This window comes from Channa argus, chromosome 15, assembly GCF_033026475.1.
Source record: "Channa argus isolate prfri chromosome 15, Channa argus male v1.0, whole genome shotgun sequence".
Classification (NCBI taxonomy): Eukaryota; Metazoa; Chordata; class Actinopteri; order Anabantiformes; family Channidae; genus Channa; species Channa argus.
Genome location: NC_090211.1, coordinates 7510424 through 7533093, shown reverse-complemented (window position 1 = coordinate 7533093; position 22670 = coordinate 7510424). Strand labels below are relative to the sequence as shown.

At 40.9% G+C, this 22670-nt stretch overlaps 3 protein-coding genes across 4 annotated transcripts in view; 1 reads left to right on the top strand and 2 right to left on the bottom strand.

Moving 5' to 3' along the window:
* Positions 1–3115, bottom strand: part of asic2 (acid-sensing (proton-gated) ion channel 2) — a 328789-nt gene extending 325674 nt beyond the window's left edge. Inside the window, exons 1-2 of the mRNA XM_067476894.1 lie at positions 2845–3115; positions 1550–2170 (exon numbers count right to left, since the gene is read on the bottom strand). Coding sequence (XP_067332995.1) covers positions 1550–2122 — 573 coding nt within the window. The 5' untranslated portion in view covers positions 2123–2170; positions 2845–3115. The remainder of the gene's footprint in view (positions 1–1549; positions 2171–2844) is intronic.
* Positions 3116–10401: 7286 nt separating this feature from the next.
* Positions 10402–17614, bottom strand: hrob (homologous recombination factor with OB-fold). Of its 2 annotated transcripts, XM_067477995.1 has the most exons (10): positions 17389–17614; positions 17149–17199; positions 16025–17026; positions 15769–15852; positions 14530–14664; positions 13050–13158; positions 12307–12392; positions 12049–12171; positions 11689–11914; positions 10402–10827 (listed from the first exon to the last, which is right to left on the bottom strand). In XM_067477995.1, exons 1-10 carry the CDS (start codon positions 17389–17391, stop codon positions 10772–10774), a joined length of 1875 nt encoding a protein of 624 aa, XP_067334096.1. In that variant the 5' UTR covers positions 17392–17614; the 3' UTR covers positions 10402–10771. The 2 variants fall into 2 exon arrangements, with proteins under 2 accessions (XP_067334096.1, XP_067334097.1); XM_067477996.1 differs by lacking the exon at positions 14530–14664.
* A 601-nt stretch (positions 17615–18215) lies between these two features.
* On the top strand, positions 18216–21616 carry asb16 (ankyrin repeat and SOCS box containing 16). The gene is made up of 7 exons (XM_067478493.1): positions 18216–18446; positions 18653–18994; positions 19076–19343; positions 19573–19981; positions 20116–20199; positions 20582–20692; positions 20781–21616. The coding sequence occupies exons 2-7, from the start codon at positions 18658–18660 to the stop codon at positions 20964–20966; spliced, it is 1395 nt and encodes a 464-aa protein (XP_067334594.1). The 5' UTR covers positions 18216–18446; positions 18653–18657; the 3' UTR covers positions 20967–21616.
* Positions 21617–22670: the final 1054 nt, after the last annotated feature.

Genomic DNA, 22670 nt, shown 5'->3' with positions numbered 1-22670 from the left:
CAATGAGCATGAGGATATCAATCAAACCGTAACAGACACCTAGAAGGCTTCATATCTTAGAATAGGCACAGCTGAGGTGCAAGAATGCTTCTGGGAATATTTTTTGTACTTTTTTTTTTTTTTGTACTTTTACTTACTTACTTACTTACTTACTTTTAAGTTATAAGGAAATTATTGAGGAAGGTAACATGAGGTTACGCTAAAGTTTAATTTACTATTAACATAACAGTTTATCAAATTAGTGCAAACCTAAATAGACTATTACTTTGTATACCAAAATAAATAAAATATGATGTGAAAGGTTTTAATGTAATGGGTCAAAGATGCTCATTGTTGGATCTGGAGTCAATAAAATGCCATAACAAAACTGAGTCATAGGTGCATTAAGAGGTAATGAAGTGCAGTTTTTTTGTTTGTTTGTTTTCAAAATCAATCTCTACTTAAATGTATCTCCAGGTAACAACAACCCAACATCAATAAAACTAATGCAGACTTCATGTTCAGTGTGATGATAACACTCCTCAGACGTCCTCAACAGAGCAGTGGCAGAACCAATTTGTACAACAACCTTTAATACTACAGCATCAGTCCTTCGCAGCACTTTTCAGGAGTTACTTAGCAGATCCACAAAGTCTTTTGGCATTATGGTTGTCACTGATTTTTAGCTACAAGGTTGACAGGAAATCAGGTTTTGCTGTTAAAGTTTTCACACTCCTCTTCATAACGTGCATATAGCATGCAGTGTCTCGTTCACCCAGTCACTAATTTAACTCTCTCCAAGTAAAGTAAATGTTTACAAGAGTGTGTTTAGTAGTAACCCTCCGATTAACTTTGTGCCAGGCCCTGATCTGCCAAAAATGCTCACTGAAACCATTTGAATTGATCAGCATCTTATTTGTCATTTATCTGACACAGAATCCTGACAGAGAACAACCACAACAGCCTGCTTCACCCAATAGCATGCCAAACTAAAGAGAAACATGAACTAAAATGGAATAAGACACCATGAAAAATGGCACATTTTGGCAGTTTTGTACTCTCAGACAAAATCCCTTGAATACTGTCATTTGCGGTAAAAAATAAAGAAAACTACTTGGCTGGAGAAATAAAGAAAATAGCCAAGGGATTTGGTGGAATTTAATATTCATTATAGTAAAAGGCATAACCAGAGACTGTAAACCTGTTGCAGTACTGAATGCCTGTAAGCAAAATGATATTATCTGAACAGTGAAGGCATAAATATATTTCTATAAATATATAAACACACACATCAACCAATGAAGCCGAACACAAAAGTCCCAAGGAAACATCACAGGAGACTCACAGGAGACATAGCAGCGTGGGAGGGAATGAGCAGCGATCACCATAAATCAAGTCATTTTACTAGCATTATAAAGTTTATATGGCTCCAGAAACTTGCAACCTGCAAAAATGCAAACTGAGCACCTCAGTAACAGTCATCAAAGAGCTGGAAGGCTGCAGAGATCCTCTCAACCCAACTGATCTCAGACAAAAGCTGACATTTAAAAGACAAAATAAGGGGACTTACAGGTTTGAAGTCGCTGTGGGTACACTCCTGGCCTTGGTAGCGACAGTAGAGCATCATTTCTTTCAGGTCGTGGCCGACCCTCTCTATGAACTCCTTCATGCTGAATGGCGTTGGTTTGTATTTGGTGAAGTTGGCTTTTTCCTGCAGGAAACCCAGCACATCAGGCTCAGCCAGGTGCGGCTGAGGGATTTGCAGGTGCACATCCAGCAAGGCCATTAGTTCTCCTGCATGGTATAGATCATTGCGTGTGAGGTGACTGAAGCGGTACGAATTAAGGTTGCAAATGGTGACAGCGGGGAACACCAGACTGCTTGACACCACAGCATCCACGCTGGTCACGTGAGGATAGGAGAGGAAATAAGCCAGGCGCTCGGCACTCTCCAGGGCTAACAGTCCCAGGCAGGCCAGCAGAGCCGCGGCCCAGAGCAAGCGGCGCACGCTGGGTTGACCATAAGGGAAGACAAATCGCAGGCCGTGCAGTGTACTTGTGTGAGCAAAGGCCTGCCAGGAGGTGGGGCGCAGGCTGGAGCTTTCTTGGCTCCCCTGACTGCCACAGCTCTCCTTTAGATCCATAATCAGCCCTCCAGCTCCTGAGCCAGGGAGCCCCTGGTGCCCTCACACCTGCATATACAGAGAGGAAACATCAATATCAGACTTCACATCCCACAATCAAACTGACTGCACTGGACGAAAAGGGAGCAAACTACAGTCACAAAAGCGCTAAAGACAAAAAAGGGAATTAGAATATTGATACAAGCTGCTGCAAACACTCGCAGAAAAACTAAACCCCAAATAAAGCCTAACACCACTTGACAACAAATAGGAAGTAGACATAAGAAGATCTTCACAACCTGAAAAATGACTACAGAGAATAAAAGAGGGTAGAGATGCTCCCTTGGGGACATCCCTCTCCTCTCCACCTCCACTTTCAATCACTCCCTTGAGCTGGGAGTTACTGTGGCTGCCAGCCCGCCTGCGGCGCCTACTACACCCACCCACACGCACACACAACACATCCACTCAACAAACACTCTGCCCAAATCCCAAACTGCAACCCACCACCCCCCACCCCCTGACTTCTTGATTTCATTGACAAAAAAAAACCTAGAGGTACGTCCCCTATGACACCCAGGACGAGAGGTGAGAGTCACTTTAGCTGCAAGCCAATCAAAGCTGCCTCTGAGTATTTAATGTCCCGAATCATCTCCATTTAAACACACACACACACACACACACACGCACACAGAGGTTTCTCAGGATCTCCTGTGCTCCCAACTAATGACAAGCCTAAGCACCTCTCTCGTTCAGCCTAGCAAAAAGACATCCAGCCAGCACGAGAATGTGTGAGTCTGAGAGTCTGTGATTGTGCGTGTGTGTGAGAGAGAGAGAGAGAGACAGACACAGAGAAAGAAAGAGAGAGAGCCGTTGATGAGTAGAGCCGCTGGTTAGTCTCGCATGCCGATCCAAACTCCTCCCGTTTTCCTCTGGCCAGATACATCCGCTTTCCCTCCTCTTCCCAGCTCATCTGTGGCAGCGGCGAACAAGAGCAGAGCTGGGAGAGACGGGAGGCGCACACACCAACACACATGCTCGCAGAGAGAGAGAGAGAGAGAGAGAGAGAGAGAGAGAGAGAGAGAGAGAGAGAGAGAGAGAGAGAGAGGGAGAGGGAGGGGGAAATAGAGAGGGGGAGAGAGAAGAGGAAGACAACACTCTCCTCGCTTGCACTCTCCATGGCAAAGTCTCTTACTGAATATGTTGCCTCCTTCCTGCTCCTCCAGTGCTGCCACCTTCCCTCTCATGTGTCTCTCAGTCCTTCATTTTTCCACATCTCGCGACCACAAACGCAGTGATGGATAGATGCAAAATGGGAGTATGTCAGAGAGACAGATAGTGGAGGCAAAACAGTGGTGGTTGTTTAGTCGAGGAGGGGGATGTATGTCATGGGAAGTGAAGCAGAAGTGGAAACGAAGGAGCAAAGGCAGGGAGATGTAGGTTGAGGGGAAGGATGAGGACAAAAATAAGATGCCAAAACTAAAAAAAGAGCAAGCGAGCGAGGAAGTGTGGTCACAAGATGTCAAATCACATACAAGGATGTAAAGGGACTAATAAGAACACGGAGCGTGTTTGTCATCTGTAATAACATAAAGCAATTGTCTGTAATTTTAGGCACAATTTTTTTGTGAGGATGGTTATGGTTAATAGTTTTGTCAGGATATTGAAAATTAAGACTTTCGTACTAACGCCTATGAAAATATCTGAATAATGATAGGTGTATAGCTAAAAAATCTCATTGAAAGAAATAATAGACAACAGAACAAGGAAAAATGACAAATCCTAAATAGAAAGTGCACTCAATAGAGAGAGGACCTCTGCCAGAGAGGTCTATGAACTCAAGTCTTCTGTAGTTGGGGGTTAATCCTGGGTTTAATCCTCATCACTATTCAGTGCCAGGCTTAGTGTTTGTCATTTAAGTTCATTATTTTCATACTCAATATTATTGTAGTTTGTCCATTAAGTGTTTTTACAGTTTCTTAAAGTTTTTAAGTGGAAGGCAGCAATCAGATCTCCCCTGTATTTGGGTTTAGGTGATTTTTTTTAATACTTACAACCACATTTCACTTATTAAACAGCCAGCCTAAATTAAAATAAATTTGTTTGACACAAAAATTCTCACGCTCTCAAATTAAATTTCAACTAAAACTTTTTTTTATTGTTCTCTTTACATTCTTAGGTTGAACTTAGATCAACCTAAACATTCACTTTTGGTTACCACTTCTATCCAGAGTGACTTACAAGTGAACATTTACCTGCATAGTCATTTTGGGGCTGGTCTTCCTTTATGGACTGTGGAAAATGTGAAGCAGTTAAGCTGGGAATGAAAACACCAATGCTGACATTGGCGGACAACCTGCTATGCCTCCTGTGCCACAGCTGTTTCATAAAACACGGGGGTCAAATACCCTGTGTACACACAGGTTCAATTTCTTCTATCATTTAGGGATTAAACGTGACACAGTAATGTTAAAATGATGATCATGTGAACTATTAGTGTAATCATCAACACTTCCTGCATGATTTTCACCTGCAAAACTGGCAGCCACAGTGAGAAGATGAGACATCCTTCCATCAAGCTATAGTCTCACTCCAGAAGCTACATACCAATTATAGAATCATTAACTTAATATTTGTAAAAACTCACGAGCCTCCTCAGTCTGAGCACCAATAAGCAGATAGTCCCTGAAATCAAAAAGCTTTATGGACTAACCAAGAGTCAGTCAGTGGTGCTGTACACTGTTTCAAACTAAACTAAAACATCATGATCACTTTTGGTAAAAAGCTGGAAGCTAAGAACCTCATTTCCTAAAATTATTGGGCAATTACTATATACTTTAAATCAAGTGATAAAAAGTAATATGCAGCTTAAATTGAACTGCCACATGCAAAAAAAAAAAGACTTGATATCTAGGAAAAAATCTTTCATATCCACATTTAAGCGGTGCAGTTACATTAAATCTTATATCTATTTTGAGCTGCACAGACCAATAAAGTAATACAATTCTGATATTGTTCAAGCAGATATGTCAAAAAGCAAACCGTTGCTTCTTCTACTATTTTAAAATTAATATTCTGACTGGATAAAAATCTGACATTTGAAGTCTCCATCTAAGACTTTGACAATGGTTAAAATTCATTTGTATATTTTATATACTTTTATAGACTTAAGTAGTAAAAAATAATTGCCATGTTGTTCTATCTATAATATAAATCTTCCACCGTATGAACCTGCAAACAGCATGCAAACTAATAAACAGTATCACTTTCAGTACTAAACAATGATTGTCAGTCCTTAAACATAAACAGCTGTGTACACGCTGTTTTTTAGGCCACTCACCTGTTGCTGTTGTGGTTCAGCCATTGGTGCAGGTGTTAAAGCTTCCTTCCTCATCTGACAAATTAAACATTGTTCAGTAACTTATTGTTCGCTTTGTATAATGTTGTAATCTACAGTCCTCTATAAAACAGGCATAAAAAAGAAAACAAAATAACTTTAAAATAACCTCCTCAGCCCGTCCAACAACCACTTGTCCTTGGTCATAACATCCCAACAGGCAAAATCAAATCAAGATGGCGGCTGGAAATGGCGTTGTTTTGCGAATGATCTTTGTAAGAAAAGGACAAAATATTTCCAGTAATTTCGATTGATAGGTACAATAGCTATTTAATGAGACAGACAGATAGATACATAACTTTGTACACGGACTTTTTCTGTATCTTTATTGTAAATACATTTTAGAAGCATAAGGAGAATAAAAGAAACTGAATAAAAGCTAAAATGCAACTGTATAGTTGTTTTATTGCTTCAGCTGGATATAATCTTTTTGTGAAATTGAAAAAGGTTTTTAAAACACTATTCAATATTTCAAAACTGTGGGTTTGATAAATTTAACTTTTAAATAAAAAACATTATGGCTCCAGTGTACTAAATATAACGGCCCAAACTAATGTACATTTTCACAACATTGTCGGCAGCAATTTCTTATTTAAGTCCAGGGCTAATAATACTCAAATTTCTTATGGTTGTTTCTATCATTGTTCCTACCCTTATTACATTCATAAAGCATGTGTTGTGTGCATCTTGGGGTGTGTGTCTTTTACACTTTCAAACTTCAGAAGGTTTAGAAATTTTCAAAAACACAGAAAACCTAATTAAAAGTAAAGAATGACTGAAGTTGAAAGACACAGACTGTGATTTTTATCTTTTAGTCAAACACATCCTGTGCACACTGTCAGTCTGTCTTCTGCCCAGATGAAATTTGCCGTGGTCTCAGACAGCTGGAGGGTTTGCTGGTTTCTCAACAACTTAATTAAGCAAATCCCCCCTTTTTCCAGGAAAGTAATGAGCGTAGTTTTACACGGATTAAACAGTCTCCCGGGTTGAAAATAAGGTTTTATACTCCAGTAATCTTATCTGCCTTTATTCATCCAGCCAACTTTCATCCACAGGATTAATAAAGGCACAAGCCTTGTTAGCCGCACTATGTTATTTGAAAGGTATTAATGCCAAAAAGCTTAGTGTAACTTTCCAAAATATGGGTCTGAATTTATTTTTTCTGTAAATAAGTAAAGGAATAAATTTGCCTTATTGGATTGGATTACGAGTGCCCATTATTCAGAAATATATACTTTTAAGATTTACAGGCAGAATTCCTTATTTAGCTTAGAAAAAGAAAAATCTCTGATGGGTGTTCAGTGTAATTCGATTTGGTGCCTGAGGTCCACAGGACATCTGCATTGGCTATGATTCATCTACACTGTGTGTGTACAGCACAAAAAAGTGCTACACTGAAAACTTGTCCAGGATGGCACAGTTGGAAAAGCTATTAAAAGTTGTTCCACATAGATTTTAAATGTTTTTAGGAATTTTGTTAAAAAATATATACACTCCCCTCTAAAATTGAACCACTGAGGCCAATTCCTTTCCTTTGCTGTAGACCAAACACATTTGGGTTGGACATCAAAGATGAATATGAGAGAAGAAATCACTATTTAATTTTTTATTTCCAGGTATTTACATCTGGATCTGTTACACAACTTAGAGGATAGCAGCTTTTGCTGGACCCACCCATTTTTCATGTGAGCAAAAGTATTGGATATTGCGGACTGAGGTATATTTTGTTACTTCGGTTTGTCGTATGATATTGATTATTCAAACAATAAATGGCACTGAATGTCTGTGCTCAGTTTAAAATTTGGGTTTTGCGTGTTCGCACTGCACTTATAGTTAAGAGTTAAGATGGAAAATCAATCGGAGGCATTGCACAAACATTGGCCATAGACAGAACAAGCATTTGGAATGTCCTGCAGAAGAAACAAGTAACAGATCTCTCATGGGCAGATCCAGGAAAAGAACAGCAGTTGATGACAGAAACATTGAGAGCTGTAAAGACCCTAAAAAAGCTGTTAGCGACCTCCGCAACAACTTTACATATTCTGATATGAAATAGTGACATCAGTAACTTCAATTAACCATAACTGTGGCGACTGTGGCACAGGAAGGTACAGCGGTTGTCCACCAATCTCACAGTTGTTGGTTCAATCCCCAGCTCCTCCGGTCACATGTCGAAGTGTCCTTGAGCAAGACACTGAACCCCAACTTAGTTGCTCCTGGTGAGTGTTGGCCAGCTGCATAGCAGCTCCCCCATTGGTGTATGAATGTGTGTGTGATTGAGAGTGTGAATGGGTAAATAAGAAGCAGTGTAAAGCGCTTTGAGTGCCAATAGGTAGAAAAGAGCTATATAAGTGCAGAACATTTACCATTTACAATAAACACAACTCAGGTTTATACTACTGAATGTTCACAAAAACAAATGCATCAGCAGTGGTGGATTCTAAATGTACTGTACTCAAAGTAGAAATACTTGCCCTTGAGTATTTCCATTTTTTGCTTCTTTCGTAGTTTGCCTTCATTACTTTTTCCTTTTTCAATTTTTACCATTCACTAAAGACAGAACTTTCTGAAAAATGTGGATATGCAAACCTCTCCATCCAAACCAAGGTTAATACTACTTCACATCTGAGACGAGAAACCACTTCCACTACAAATGAGGCTCCAACTTTAGAAAATCTTTCTTAAAATTTTGGGGTCAGCAGGCTCTTCATTTTCTATATGCACAAAGAGAGAGCCAGAGTAATTACACTTCCTGACTATGTTAATGGGTTATGGAAAATAATAAGCTCGTACCAGGAGATAATTAGAATGTCTAAGTATTTGAGTTGGCAAGACTGGGCTGAGTTGATTATTACCTCTGGCGAAAGATGGCTGAAGTTAAAGGGCAAATTATTCCAGAAAGTGAGCAATAGTAGCAGCCTTGCTGGAATCAAGCCCACCCCATTTTTTAATGAAGGTCTTAATTGGTAGAAGTGCAGATAAGGGAAGGAGCAGCCCCCTCTGTACATACACATAAAGGCAGTTTCAAAGAGCCTTGTTCTGGTCAAATTAAGTTCCCCTCCAATTAAGAGTTTTATCATCAGGGCTCTTCACTGGGTGCTGAATGTCTGTACGCTCCCATACGCTTATGAAATTAACTAATGATGTCCACTGGGACTTGAACTGCCAAGGCTGCTGTTAAAATCTACCACCTGATATTAAGACACTAGATGTACTGTATATATTGTAGACCTACTGTATCTATGACATTGGTTCCCAGCAATCTGAGCCTCATCATCACAGACTGGGGTCTGAATGGTTCTTTTATTTGATGGATTGTTACATGTCGGAAGACAAAGTATTGCACAAGAACCAAGACGCAAAACCTTTCATGATAGTGCAAATCATTGCCAGATTATATTATTACTTTTTTAATCCTGTGCCGTGGTTCACATCCTGGGTCACCCAATATGGGTCACAACATAAATCAGAAGGGTTGTTAGTTACTGGTCCTAATGTAAAGAGCATTTGTCAGAATTACAAAACTAAAATGGTCACCCAGATTATCGTGTGAGAATTAAACAAACTGTAGGGTGCTGAAACATTTTTGAAATAAGAGGTTGCAAACATAATGACATGACCTAGATGCCTCCTCTGTTCGATCCATACATGAGTTCATTGGTTCCCAAGTTTCCTTCTCAGTGTGGTGCCATTGAGAATTGAAAATACATTTGGTTTTGCTTTTCCAAGCTTTCTGCTGCCTCCCACAGACAATGGAAATGAAGGGAATTTGGTGCTGCTCCAATAAAACAGAAACATTTGCTGGTTAACCGTAATAATGCACTGAACACAGTCTCTACACTTTTCATTGATCTGCAGTACAAAGTAGTTTGACTGAAAATGGTTCACAATGAGGCTTGTGAATTATCCACAGTAACCAGAATGTTGTTTTTGTTAGGAAACAAAGCTGTACTGCAAATGCACAAAAACGAAAACCATCTGCATGAACAAGCACCACTAGGTGTATGTGAGATATTTGGCTGAAGTGACCCTTTAATGCTCTTCACATCCACACTGGGTTAAAATCAGGAGACTCAAAACCAACATCATGTATTTCTTTCTTCCTTGAAGCTGCAGAAAGAAGACAAGGTTACAGTTTCTACACTGCATCTACCAAGCTAAATGAAAACACTCAATTGAAAAGTTAAACTTCAGCGGTCTACATTTTAAGTTACTGGTTCATTTCCAACCCAATGTGCAGAAGAACCAGGCCAGCAGTAGCAAATTTGTCACTGTGCAAATACTTACAGACTGTACTATAAAATGTACTTATTTTAGCCAAACAGCAAAGAGAATTTGGGATGACTAAAAGCGTAGCCTATTTCACCATCGCCGCTTTCTATCTTTCGAACATAAACCAGGCAATTTGAGAAGCTGCAGCATACACACAATGACAAAGAGGCTGCAGATTAAAATGAATCTGTTAGTGTTCGCGAGGCAGGGGTAGTGGAGGAGTCTGGATCTTGTTGCGGAAAGCATCCATGAGAGCCTGTTAGTCACACAATGACTCCACCCTAATGCAGACTGGTGCTGGGTAAACACTTTCTGGTCAAGCGAACCACATGGGACTCTAGGACTACGTCCCTGCAATCCCCGCCTGAAAACCTCTTAATGCACAGTAAACAACCCAGGTCACGGTTTACCCACTGTGGTCTGAGGATCAGAGAAACAGACACGAATGAAAAAGTGACAGGAGAAAGCAGCAGACAAGGAATTCTTACCTTCTTACCTCCCTTTCATGCTGCATAATTAAAAGTCAATGCTGTTAAGATTAGTCTTCCATTTCAAGGTCAGTGAAGCAAAAACAGAGTGTAGAATGAAAGAAAGGTGAGGAGACTGCATCCTTATTAAACACAAGCTTAGCCTCATTACACTCTTTATGAGAACATATTACATGAAGCTGAAACCAAAGGACGGCTAATTTTTATGGGCTTTGTAATTGATTAATGAGCATGTGTTGGCTTTGAATAACCGCTTCTTCTGACACGATCAATCATCAGTGATGTACAATAATGACACAATTGAAAACAATTAACTCTAGACCATTCTGTGTGTGAGTTTATGAAGCGGATACCGAACACAGTTGACACACTAGAAAGAAATCTTCCATCCATGGAATTTTCTTCAGTCGTTAGACAGTAATGATTTTAAATAAATGATATACAAAGGATGACATATTTACTGCTCCTCAAGTAAATAACCAAAGTCTGTATTTTTGCTGATGTCGAGGTACATCAAAAGCTGTAAGTGTCCTCGGGTAACTCTCCTAGGAGTTCATCCAGGTCGTCATCTGCACAACAGACAGAACAGACAGGTGAGACCATGAACCAAAGAGCCTCATGCATGAACCACTGGTAAGAGCAATTTAAGGAAACATGTCCAAGCTCACTTGAATTCATTATAGTGACTTTGGCAGTTAAATGTTACACCGAAATTAAATTAAATAAAACGCACAGAGTGGGTTATATAGAACAAACCTAATGTTATATTAGTATTCTGGTCATTATATGGTTATCATGACTTGCTAATGTATTAAAAGGCTTATTAGATTTCTCAGATTTTCTGGCATATTTCCACACAGCAGTGAAAATTCCCTCCCTCCTCTCTGTGCTTTAGCGTCCAGTATCATCCTCTGATCTAACATCCGACTGTGTAAAATCACCTACTGTAGCTGGAATTTCACTACTATCTCAGTGGTTGTCATCTTATTGACCACATCAGACATGAGTTGTTAATTGTTTTGCTTTAGAAAGAATCTCCCTTTATGCAGCCTTTTTTGGTCACTTTTTGGCATTGTACTGTGGCCATGTTCACATTTTTGGTCCTATTTGATGATTTCTAACAAAGTATGAAGCTCCACTGCATAGAAATTCTGCTTTTTTTTATACTTGGAACACTCAACATGGAGAAAAGAAGGAAATCAACTGCATTGGTTGGTTGCAGCTTTAGTGCAGAACAATGGATAAGAATCCTCTTTGTTTTGCTACATCTAGACTGGCTTGAGGGTCAGTGGGTCAAATGTTATCAAAATGTTACAGACAGTGTTGCTGTTTTCATCCAGCAAAATGAAATTTTATAGTCTGACACTTGACAAGAAATAAATAAATCTTCCTCATCACACATGTTATTAAAACAATTTGAGGGGTTGCACCTGCTTCCCAGCCAGGGTCCAGTGGTGATGGGTTTCCAGGAGGCTTTTCGTGGCCACTGCTTGAGCTGAGTCTAGTGTGTGCTGGGGCTTGTGGGTCTTCGCCTCCTTCGGTGCATTTTTCTTCCACGTGTCCCATGTCACCTTCTTCGTCAAATACCAGCTGCATTTGAGACACTGGCTCCCGGAGGATGGTGGTAGACCGAGCGGGTGATGACAACATCGGCTCCTGGATAGAGAAGAATAAGAAAAGAAAAAGAAAAAGAAATGCTTTAAGGCGACAGCTGACAGGTTGACAGATTTAATATTTGTTGGGATGCAGTTGATTTATTTTTGCTTTCAGCTGACAGAAGTGGTGCTCACCAGGACCAGTGGGGGGAGCTGGGTGGAGGACAGACTGACTCCATTGGGGTTATAAATCTTCAGCAAGTTGTTGGGTGTCACATTCAGGTAATGATTACGATGCGAAGGGGAAAATACACCCACCTGTCCACAGAGCATGCAGATAAAGTGACACATTTAAAAAACTGTGACTACAAATTCAGTTGAGCTAAAAAAATGAATTCCAGTTATGATGATGGGTAAATTAAAGTTCTGATTGACAGTGGTGATGTGTCTTACTTGTTTTAGCAGCAGTACTGCTCCAACCTTGAACTCCTCCACTCTGTCTTCCAGGAGACGCCGGTGCACAGTTCCTTGAATCTCCCCTCCAATCAAAAACATCAGGAAGTTAATAGTTTTGCATTGACAATGGCAATAAATGTGTAATGTGGTAAAGGTAAATATCAGACAACTGCCATTTACCTGCTGTACTTGATACTCAATTTACAATTATATGCAGCAGAGGAAAGGGGAAAATTCTGCCAGAGAGGCTGCAACCAGAAAATGTTGGGTGCTTTTATATATAACCAACTTAAATCATTAATGAAATATCAAAACGTTTTTTTTAACGGTTATCAGTTAGGTTCATGTTAATCAACTAGCCACCAATCTCGTCAGTAGCAGTATAAATTCACCTCAGGCTGACAGCAGCAAGTGAGATAACTGGCTGCTGGAGAAAAAGCTGTGAACCTTTCAGCAGGTAGGAGGCATATTACTGACAGAACGGTCCCTCATGGTGTCAGAAGCACTTAATACCCACCCACTGCTGATGCCAATCTGCTGCAATTGAATTACTAATGAGCACTTAAGTCTGGTATTGAGTACAACATCGTCTCCTGAGTTTTGATAATCAGTACACCTCATGTAGCTGCTCTCTGGGGGCCATGGCAACTAGCTCGGCTTACAGACAGTAAGACACAAAAAAGGGTGAAAGCAAGGAGGCAGACAAGGAAAGGAGAAAGGAGGAAAGGAGGTACCAGTACCCGTTGGGTCTTTAAATATGGCCTTGGCGTCAGCATGCGTGTGAATGATGCTCTTCAGAAGCACCGCCATGTTGGGCACTTTGTTTTTAGCCAGCTGTTTCAGTGCAGCCTGTATTAACAAAGGAAGAGCAAATGTGCACACACACAGCGTTTTACATTTCAACGTTGTAATAAAGATTAGATGAGTCAAAGAAAAAGAATCTGAATCCACAGTTACAGTCAATGTCAATCTTTTTAGTTATCTCTGAAGAATAAATCCTAAATATACCTTTTGCTGGTTCAAGCTAGTAAATTGTTAGGACCTGCTGAGGTCAGATAATCTGAATGTAAATACCTTAGCTGTAGACACTGAATCATCATAATGGGCTTTTTTCTCTTTTTTCAATTTGACAAAAATCAAGAAGAAAACAACAAAGCAAAGTGCTGTTTTTCCTTTTGATAAGAAATATAAAATAATAATTGTGACAATTGTATAGTTTACGTAAATATCAATTTACGCAAATAAGAGGCCATACTATGCATAATTTCTGCAAATTTTCTATAACATTTTTAGTTATAATATGCCTTTATTATAACATACAATAGACCTTTAAGTGGCATAAGTCTTCTGTTCTGTTTGAAATACTTTTAGCTGCTGTCACTTTGAGTTCTGATTGGTTGTGCTTGTGGAAACCTCCTGGTGGTCCAAGCATGAACGGGAGCCATGAATGGGTTTTTAAAGTGCATTTAAAATGTCCATTTGTGCAAATTGAACTTTTTTTGTATAAACAATGACACTGAAAAACGGCAATATACACTGCTTTAATTTTAATAAAGTTTAACTAAGAAGTGTTTAGTCATTGTGACAGCTAACTGCTCTTAACTGTGTCACAAGAAATCTTAAAACCTCCTTCAGTGAAACACAAAAATCTTCTCCTGAAATATCGATGAATTAAACATACTGCTGAACTCTTTACCTCTCTCACTTCTCTTTGTCAGGCTTACAAATTGTTGTGGGGTTGTACTGATAATAAACAGCAGTGAGCATTACTGACTGCTGGGATCATCCTCTCAGTGTATTAGACATAACATGTTATTGTTCAGTCAACAGAAGAGGGGAGGGCTGTGTGTTACTTTGTTTATTCATGCAAATGGGGATTTTTGGAAGCTGATGCTCACGTTAACGGCTTAACCACGATGAGCTTAGGCGGCACCCTGCCAGTAACTCTATGCATGTGAATGGAGCCGGTGACAAACAGCCGCGACTGAAACAAACGTGTTCAATTGCTCACAACTACCAACCAGAAGCACTGGTTCCACACAGGCCGGCCAGCACAGAGAACGGAGTTACTGATGAATGAGCAATGAGTGGTCGTATTATTTATAATTACAAACACTGCCAGTACAGCTCCGTCATTTGTCCCGACTTCCAAGACATTTTTATCATAGTTTGTGTTCGTATCTGGACAAAGAAATGTGTGTCAACAGTAACTCGAATCACCTTTCGCAGCACCATGACCACACTGTAGGAATGCAAAAAGCATGACGGATTCCTCTCATCCAGTCCCATCTCTGCCTTCATCGCCGCCCAGGCACCACTGCTAAACTCGTCTTCCTCAGTCTGTGAGCTGGAACCCTTCACAACAAATCAACAAATGTATACGCATAAAGCCAGCTACTATGTGGATGTGATGTTATGTTATGTTATGTTATGTTGTGGTTTAACGCCTTCATGCTGCTCCCTGGGCACGTACGGCATTTATAAACTAGTTCTGTCATTACATTTTCCCACTTTGCCTCTTGTTAAAGGGCTCAGATGGTCACTGTGATTCTGCTGCAATCAGATTGAGTAAAAAAATCATTTCACACTGCAGACTGGACCACTCAAGTGTCTGATTTTGAAGGAACGAAAAAAACAAAGATAATGCATCATAGAATGTTTGGGAGTTTAAACCCTCATGTGAGAAATACCATTGCATTTTGTGATTACACAGTAATAACAGCCAGAGATCTTTCTACATGCAACTGTTACCAAGAGTCATGCTGTCAGCTGTAGACAGGAAAATTACTAGTTATTGCTCCCTTGTTCAGCACACAAAAAAAACAAGGAAACATATGTTTCTCTTGACAAAAACTTGAATTATGTGAAAGCACATCCATCATTCATGCTCATGTCTCCTACTGGTCTAATGCAGGCTGACCATCACCAGGTTTGTCTCTTAACTTCCAGGTGTTATTTCTGGCATGATTAAAGAGAATTAAAGCATTCCATGCAATTTTAGAGTCACCAATTGCATGTTTTCAGACTGTGGGAGGAAAGCGGAGTACCCGGAGGAAACCCACACAAATGATAAGATATATATCTATCTACAAATATCTAGATATGGGCATGAGTTAAATTATCACCTGGAAATAGGATGGCAAATGTGGATCTACAAGCAGAAGATGTTAATGTATACAACACAGAACATTCTCATCTCCAACACAGACAGACTAGCAGCCTGACAAATCTGGATGGAGCCTATCCAGGTGGGCACTGGATGAATAGCAGAGTATTCTATACCTTTTGGAAATGTATGCTGGAAATGTATCAGTCAGAAATAATGTCGTCAAATAAAATTAAAGCTCTATATTACAGAGTTTGGTTAATGCTCTCTTATAAGGTTATCAAATTGATTTGTGTGAGGTTAAAAGTGATTTCATGTGTTTTGTGGAGATTTCTGTTTCTGTCAGCTATTACCTGGCTCGGCAGTCGGGCCACAACACCATGAGCGGGAGTGTGAGGAACACAAACCACAATTTCTTCCAGGCTGTGACCCTGAGGCTGGGAAAGAATAATTAAATTATTATATGGTACCATAGTGGGGAAAACTATCCCATAACCAACACAATCTGGTCAGGTACAAACAGATGTGAGGAACTTCAAATGACAGAGGAAGAGCGCACCAGATAAAATTTACAATAAGACTAACAGATTAGATCTGGGCGAGACTAACCTGCTGTGGCAGGAGTCCAGCAGGACCAGGGAAGCGTCGAGTCCTGGGCCGGTGCTGCTCAGAGCGAGGCCTCTTCTTAGGAAGCTTACTGGAGGCACATACCAACTGTACCAGTCGATTAGTGAGAACAGGGGTGTGAATAGAGTGAGAGCTCAGAGTGGAGGACCTCACAGAAGGGGAAGAAGGGGAGGAAACAGTCTCAAAGAGGCCAGTGGCCTGAAGTGTAGGTCTTGGGGTTGCCCATGATTTCTGTGGCTGTTGCGGCCTGATGAGCGTCCTGGAAATGGGGCTGGGTAAAGGAGAAGATGCAGTAAGGCCAGGGAAAACAACAGGACTATGTGGAGGGGCTGAAACAACAGCAGGACGGGGAGCTGGTGTTCCCACATGAAGACCAGAGGGGGTCTGAGGAGGCATGTTCTCAACACATGAGCCGAGCTCCTGCCGGGCAGTGCTGTTCTCCTTCAGGGTCCGTTCAGGTCGGGCCTGAATCCCTCCACAGGTCGGGGGTCGCAGCAATTTGGCTAAGGAAGAAAAATGCTTCACTGTGTTCACAGGTGGAGCAGAAGCAGGAGGTTGAAGCAGCTGCCCCATCTGGCCATCACATTCATCTAGGTCTGCAAGGTCAATATCCCAGTCATCAAAATCATCCTGAGTCACACACGGCTTCAGCGACCCCTGTGTGTTTGTGTGACTCTGTTGTGATTCCAAAACAGAGTGAGTGTTATTTAGTGTAGGAGGATGGGAGGGAGGAGGCTGGGCAGAGGAGGAGGAAAGCTGTCTCAAACCCAGAGCAACAGTTTGTCCAGCAGCAGCATGCGTGCTGCTCCTTGATGCTGAGCCATTACACAGGGCAGCTGATGTCTCTCCAGTTTGCTGTAGGCAAATTTCCTCTGGTACTCTGTGAGCAAGAGAGGAGGCACGCAGCGTGCAGGATGACACAGCAGCTGCCACATCGGCTGGTCCAGAAGCTGAGGGGACAGCCCAATCTGTCCCAAGCAAGTCCTGGGAAAACAGACACACAAAAACACAGAGAGAAATAGGGGGAGATGTGTAAGTGTGTACAGGCCTCAGTGACAGTTAAGTAGCAGTTGAAATCAGGTTTGTTGGAGTCTGCTGGGAATCACCTCATCATCAAAGTCCTCGCCACTGCTGAACAGGCCACTTAATTTGCAGGTCTGTAAAAGAGGTAACAACACGCTAATCAAGTGTCCTCACAGCATGTGCAGCAATACACGTCCAGATGTCATTTAGCAGACGAAGCTAGTCTAATAAACTGAAAAAAGTCATAAACCAATCTGTGTGCAGTGAGTCTTGTTAGCATATATTAGCTTAGTTGCTGCGATTTACAAGTCTTTATCACTTACCATCGCAGACGTGAGGTATCGCGATGAAACGCGTATTTGATCAAACAGGACATTGACACAAAATTTAGCAAGATATCGAAGGCATTCAACAGTTGCGTGTTTATAACGGTTTAACTTGTTTTCCTTGCCGATATATATTTAGTTTGACAAACACTACTAGCCACCGAGCTAAGCGAAAAGTTTTCCTCGGCTCCGTGTTGCTGCTGGCACCGCGCTGCCGCGTTCAAACACGACGTAATGACGTATGGAATATTCTTACAAAGACAGTTAAAACAGAGCGAGAGGACTCACTCCTCATCGTGTCCGCCCCCGTATTTTCTTGTTTTAAAATTTTACCAAAGCTAAAAAATAATTGTATAACACAGGCTACATTGACTAATATTGTTTTCATATAACAATATTCATTTATCACCTCCCCTTTCAGTGGTCACTCTTTTGCATATACCTCAATACATCACCACATTTTACCTTTTGACAGTAAATTCATTCAGTTTGGAGATTATCTCACAACACTATTTCCCACTGGGACTTTTGCACTAAGTGGAAGTTGTTGAATTGATGCCTGAGGTTTTATCATGTCTGATCTTACTGTATCACACTGTATCACACTTGTACATAAAGTGTTCCAAACGTTCCAACGTTAAAAAGCTGTGATTTTCAGTTATTATGTAACAATTGCCCTGCAGTAATAGCTGACAAGTCGAAGTGATCATGTCTTAGGTCCTATCCGAACTGAAATAGGACACAGTCTATCTCAACGTGTCCCATTATTCTTTGGTTTCCATGGTTCTGTGGGATAAATACCAGGTCAATCCTGCCACTTGGTGGTCACAGTGGAAAAGACAAGTATCAGCTTGCATTCTGATCTATTAATAAGTAGTGCTGAAGTTGTACTTGAACCACAATCTTTTGACTTTGACCATGAAGTAAGGGCATTTACTGTAAAGGTCCACATGTTATAGTTAAAATTTAAATGGTAACAACACAGATTTGAAATTCTGAAAGATTTTCCTTGACCTCTGTTGGACCCCTATGACTTAGCAGAGTTCCAGTAAAGGGTAAGTAAAAGCTAGTCTGATATTTCTGTAAGCAGTACTGCCCAGTGAGATCAACCCTGCTGCTTTAGCAAAGCTGATGTATGGTGCTAAAATGAGACAGGAAAATGTGACCAAGTGTACGTACGTAAGTGTATGTACAGTACTTTCTAATCTGTGTTCTTGTAAAAAGCAGTTAAAATACGAATAATTCATGAACTGATGTTTAGGTGCTATGTCAAAGGACACATTTCCATTTACTTCGACCTCGCTGCGCTCTCTGAGACTGGAGCAAGAGTATCAGGAGTGGGAGAATGCTCGGCAAGCATTGGCTCAGAGGAGAGCCATGACCAGAGCCCCACTGCCCCGGGCCCCCAGGCTTCCTCCCAGACAGCAGCGGCTCCAGGAGATCCGGGCCCCTGCACCCCAGGTTCGGTGTAGAGACACAACTATACACAACACCTTCATGTGTGGGGACATGAAAGGGGTGTATGCCGTGCTCAAGGACCCTGCAATGGTGAACGCCCTGATGGAGACGGTGCATGAGGAGATGGTGTGGGCTCCAGAGATGGGTATGACATTTAAAGACCTCTCCTCCTATTATCTCCCATAAAAGCCAATAAAATCTTAGAGTGTTGCTGCTCCTCGGTTAGGGATGTGGACGCTGAGCTCCAAGGTAAAACAAACATCTGCTCTGCGTCTGGCTGCCAGCCAAGGACACACAGGCTGTGTGGAGGAGCTTCTGTTTCGTGGAGCTGAGGTCAACGCTGACCCTGGAGGAACCACTGCCCTCCATGATGCCTGTATAGGTGGCCACGCTGTCTGCGTCCAGCTGCTGCTCTCTCATGGAGCAGATCCTGACAAGTTGGCTGCGGACGGCAGTGCTCCTCTTCACCTCTGTACCTCAGCCCAGTCCTTTCTGTGAGTGGACTATTTGAATTATTCAATAATAAAAATACTCTTTTCTCTATTAGACCAATTGTTGCCACACACTGACATTTTAATCTTCTTTCACTGCATAAATGTCCATCTGTTAAAACTTTTTTCAAGTCTTATTTTGATCAAACTTTTTAAAAATATTCTGATGACTTTAAAACTGATATCCACACTTGTGCATGGTGTGATTAGTATTGATTGCAATTTGTTCCAGGTGTGCTAAACTGTTGTTAGAAGAAGGTGCAGATGTCAATGTGAGGATGAGGGAATCAAGGCTCACACCTCTGCACGTTGCTGCTCGGCGAGGGCTAGAGGAGCACGTGGACATCTTTCTGAGCCACGGGGCAGATGTTTTAGCCACAAATCAAGAGGGAGAGACCCCTCTAAACACTGCATGCTCTGCAGCTGACAGGCCGTCTGATGCTGGCCGCTATTTACGTGTGATTCAAAGGCTGCTGGATGCAGGAGCAGACCCCAGAACTGCAGGGAGGAAGAACCACACCCCACTGCATAATGCCTGTGCAAACTGCAGCCCAAGGATTGTAGATGTCCTCTTGAAACATGGAGCAAAGGCTGATGTTGCCAACTGTGCAGAATACACACCAATGGACTGTCTGCTACAGGTAGTGGAAATAGGGGCTAGTTCAAGGAAAGAAAAAAGCATGGGATAAAGTTATGCATTGGAGGAACAGACAATAAGTAGAAAAATTAATGCTTAGTTCAGGCACTTATGTGAAAATTCCTGCTTGCACCCAAGGTGGCTGAAGATTACCCAGACCAGCAACTGGAAGCAATAGCACGGTCACTTCTGAACTATGGAGCCAAGCCTGTTTCACCAAAGGTGAAGAGAATGTAGATTTTTACACTGGAAATCGGATCTGTACAATTAAAAAGAAAACAATTTTTATCTCAATAGCAAAAGTCGAAATATGGGACAGTAAGGGGCAATTGAACAATTAATAGTTGGAGTCTTCTATCAGAAATTAAAATATAACACATCAATATTTCATACACCAAAGTGACAAGTGACAAAAACATTACAGTCAATTACTACTAATGAATTGATTGAATATTTTAATATACTAATAACTGACATTGCATTAATAAGAGACACTTTACTTTCACTTCCACTTCAAGTCAAGTCAACATCTTTTTACCTCGAGAAATGAATTAAGTGAATAAAATGCACTGGACCTGTTATGACTGATTTTGTTCCTCTCCAGATGTTGAAGCAGTGTGCCCTGTCTCCTGCCACTTTGGAGGTGCTATTGAACTCATATACATCTGTTCCTCATTGTGAATGGATGGACTCTCTGTCTGCAGAGACATCTGAGGTAAGCGCTCTACGATATTCAGTCATCCCTTCAGTTTACCCCTACTGTCTCATGCTTGAGTCTTTCTGTTTCTACCCGCCTGTCTCAGGAGCACCGGCCTTTCTTTGATTTGGTGCATAGGAGCAGAGGCCAACCTCGTTCTCTTCAGCATCTCTGTCGATGTGCTTTACGTCAGCACTTGAGAGCCCGGTGTTACTCAGTAGTCAGTAGGTTGGACATTCCCGGCTCTGTGAGGGATTATCTGCTGCTGTGTAACGATGGGACACTACAGTGACTAAATTTTTTTTTTAATTGAACCAAGAACATGTACAAAGACAGAAAAGCAGGGGGCTTAACAACAATAACATATGAATACATGTACAGTTGTCTCAGGACAAGAATTACAGCACGAACAACTGCTGTCAATTTCCTTTTTAAACCTTAGGGAAAGATACATTTTAACTGGGTAGTATATATAAAGTAGTTTAAAAGAGATTTCTCTTACTTCATTACAGTTACAGTTGGTTTGACTCAGTCCATGATGTAACAGGATGGTGCATTTATGTGAAATACCATTGCCTTTTTCTGTTATGCTATTTCCTTTTAAAATGTAATTTGTTTTAATTTAGTATAATTAAGGAATTGAAGCATAATTGATTTCTGTGTGAGCTTACAGGAGTAAAATACCAAAACATAAAACTTTACAACTTGTGGATTATTATTCATTCGGATTTTCCTACATTTATACAGAGAGAGTAAAAAAAAAGTACCCTATGTAGTATTGCTTTACCAGCACTTTAAACAAGTTAATTTTATAAATTGATATAACATTAATTTACATGAAAAAAACTAAAGCATTGCACGTTTGAAAAATACCATTTTGAGAAATACATTTCAATATAGCACTCAACAAAACACTGTGTGCCCTAATATTAGACATGTAGTTTTGGTGTTGTTCGGTCCATACAAGGGAATACTTCTCATCTAATAATAATATCCTAATTTTAATAATAATAATAATGCTGAAATCCATTCAGGGCTGAAGTATTCACAGTGCATTTTCTTTGGTAAAGGTTTTTCTAGTTTGTACTTTTAGTTCGTATCTGCATCTGTCACATATAGTGCATCCAAAAAGTACTCACAGCACTTAACTTTTACCAAATTTTTTTTTTTGCTACAGCCTTTTTCCGAAATGGATTAAATTAATTATTTTGCTCTATATTCTACAAACAATACCCAAACAAATGTGAAACAATCACATGTACTATTCAGTATTCATCACATTCCCCATGATACTTAATATTGAGCTCTGGTGCTTCCTGTTTCCACTGATCATCCTTATCATCCATCCTTTGGGAGCTTCAGTTGATTAGACATGATTTGGAAAAGCACACACCTGTCTACATCCGGTCCAACAGTTATCACTGCATGTCAGAGCACAAAACAAGCCATGAAGTCCACAGAATTGACTGTAAACCTCAGAGACAAAAATGTATCAAGTACAGATCTGATGAAACAAAGATTGAACTCTTTGGCCTGAATGCCAAGTGTCGTGTCTGGAGGAAACCAGGCAACGCTCACCACCTGGGCAATACCATCCCCACAGTAAAGCATGGTGGTGGCAGCATCGTGCTGTGGGGATGTTTTTCAGTGGCAGGAACTGGGAGACTAGTCAGGATTGAGGCAAAGATGAATGCAGCAATATACAGATGAAAACCTCAGACTGGGGTGACAGTTAATCCTTCAACAGGACAATGACTCTAAGCACACAGCCAAGATTACAAAGGAGTGGCTACGGGACAACTCTGTGAATGTCCACGAGTGACCCAGCCAGAGCCCAGACTTGAACCCGGTTAAAAATCTCTGGAGAGATCTAAAAATGGCTGTGCATTGACGCTCCCCATCCAACCTGATGGAGCTTGAGAGATACTGCAAAGAAAAATGGGAGAAACTGGCCATAAACAGCTGGTCAAACCTGTAGCATCATACTCAAAAAGAC

Bases quoted from the DNA above. Each gene is read 5' to 3' on its own strand.
- hrob (XM_067477995.1), bottom strand. The intron at 15,853-16,024 runs GTTAGTCTCGCC...ATTCTTTCCCAG, and splicing joins CTGGACTCCTGCCACAGCAG to CCTCAGGGTCACAGCCTGGA. The intron at 11,915-12,048 runs GTGAGCACCACT...TTCTCTATCCAG, and splicing joins AGCTCCCCCCACTGGTCCTG to GAGCCGATGTTGTCATCACC.
- asb16 (XM_067478493.1), top strand. From the start codon at position 18,658: ATGTCAAAGGACACATTTCCATTTACTTCGACCTCGCTGCGCTCTCTG. The intron at 20,200-20,581 runs GTGAAGAGAATG...GTTCCTCTCCAG, and splicing joins CCAAGCCTGTTTCACCAAAG to ATGTTGAAGCAGTGTGCCCT. The intron at 20,693-20,780 runs GTAAGCGCTCTA...CGCCTGTCTCAG, and splicing joins TGTCTGCAGAGACATCTGAG to GAGCACCGGCCTTTCTTTGA.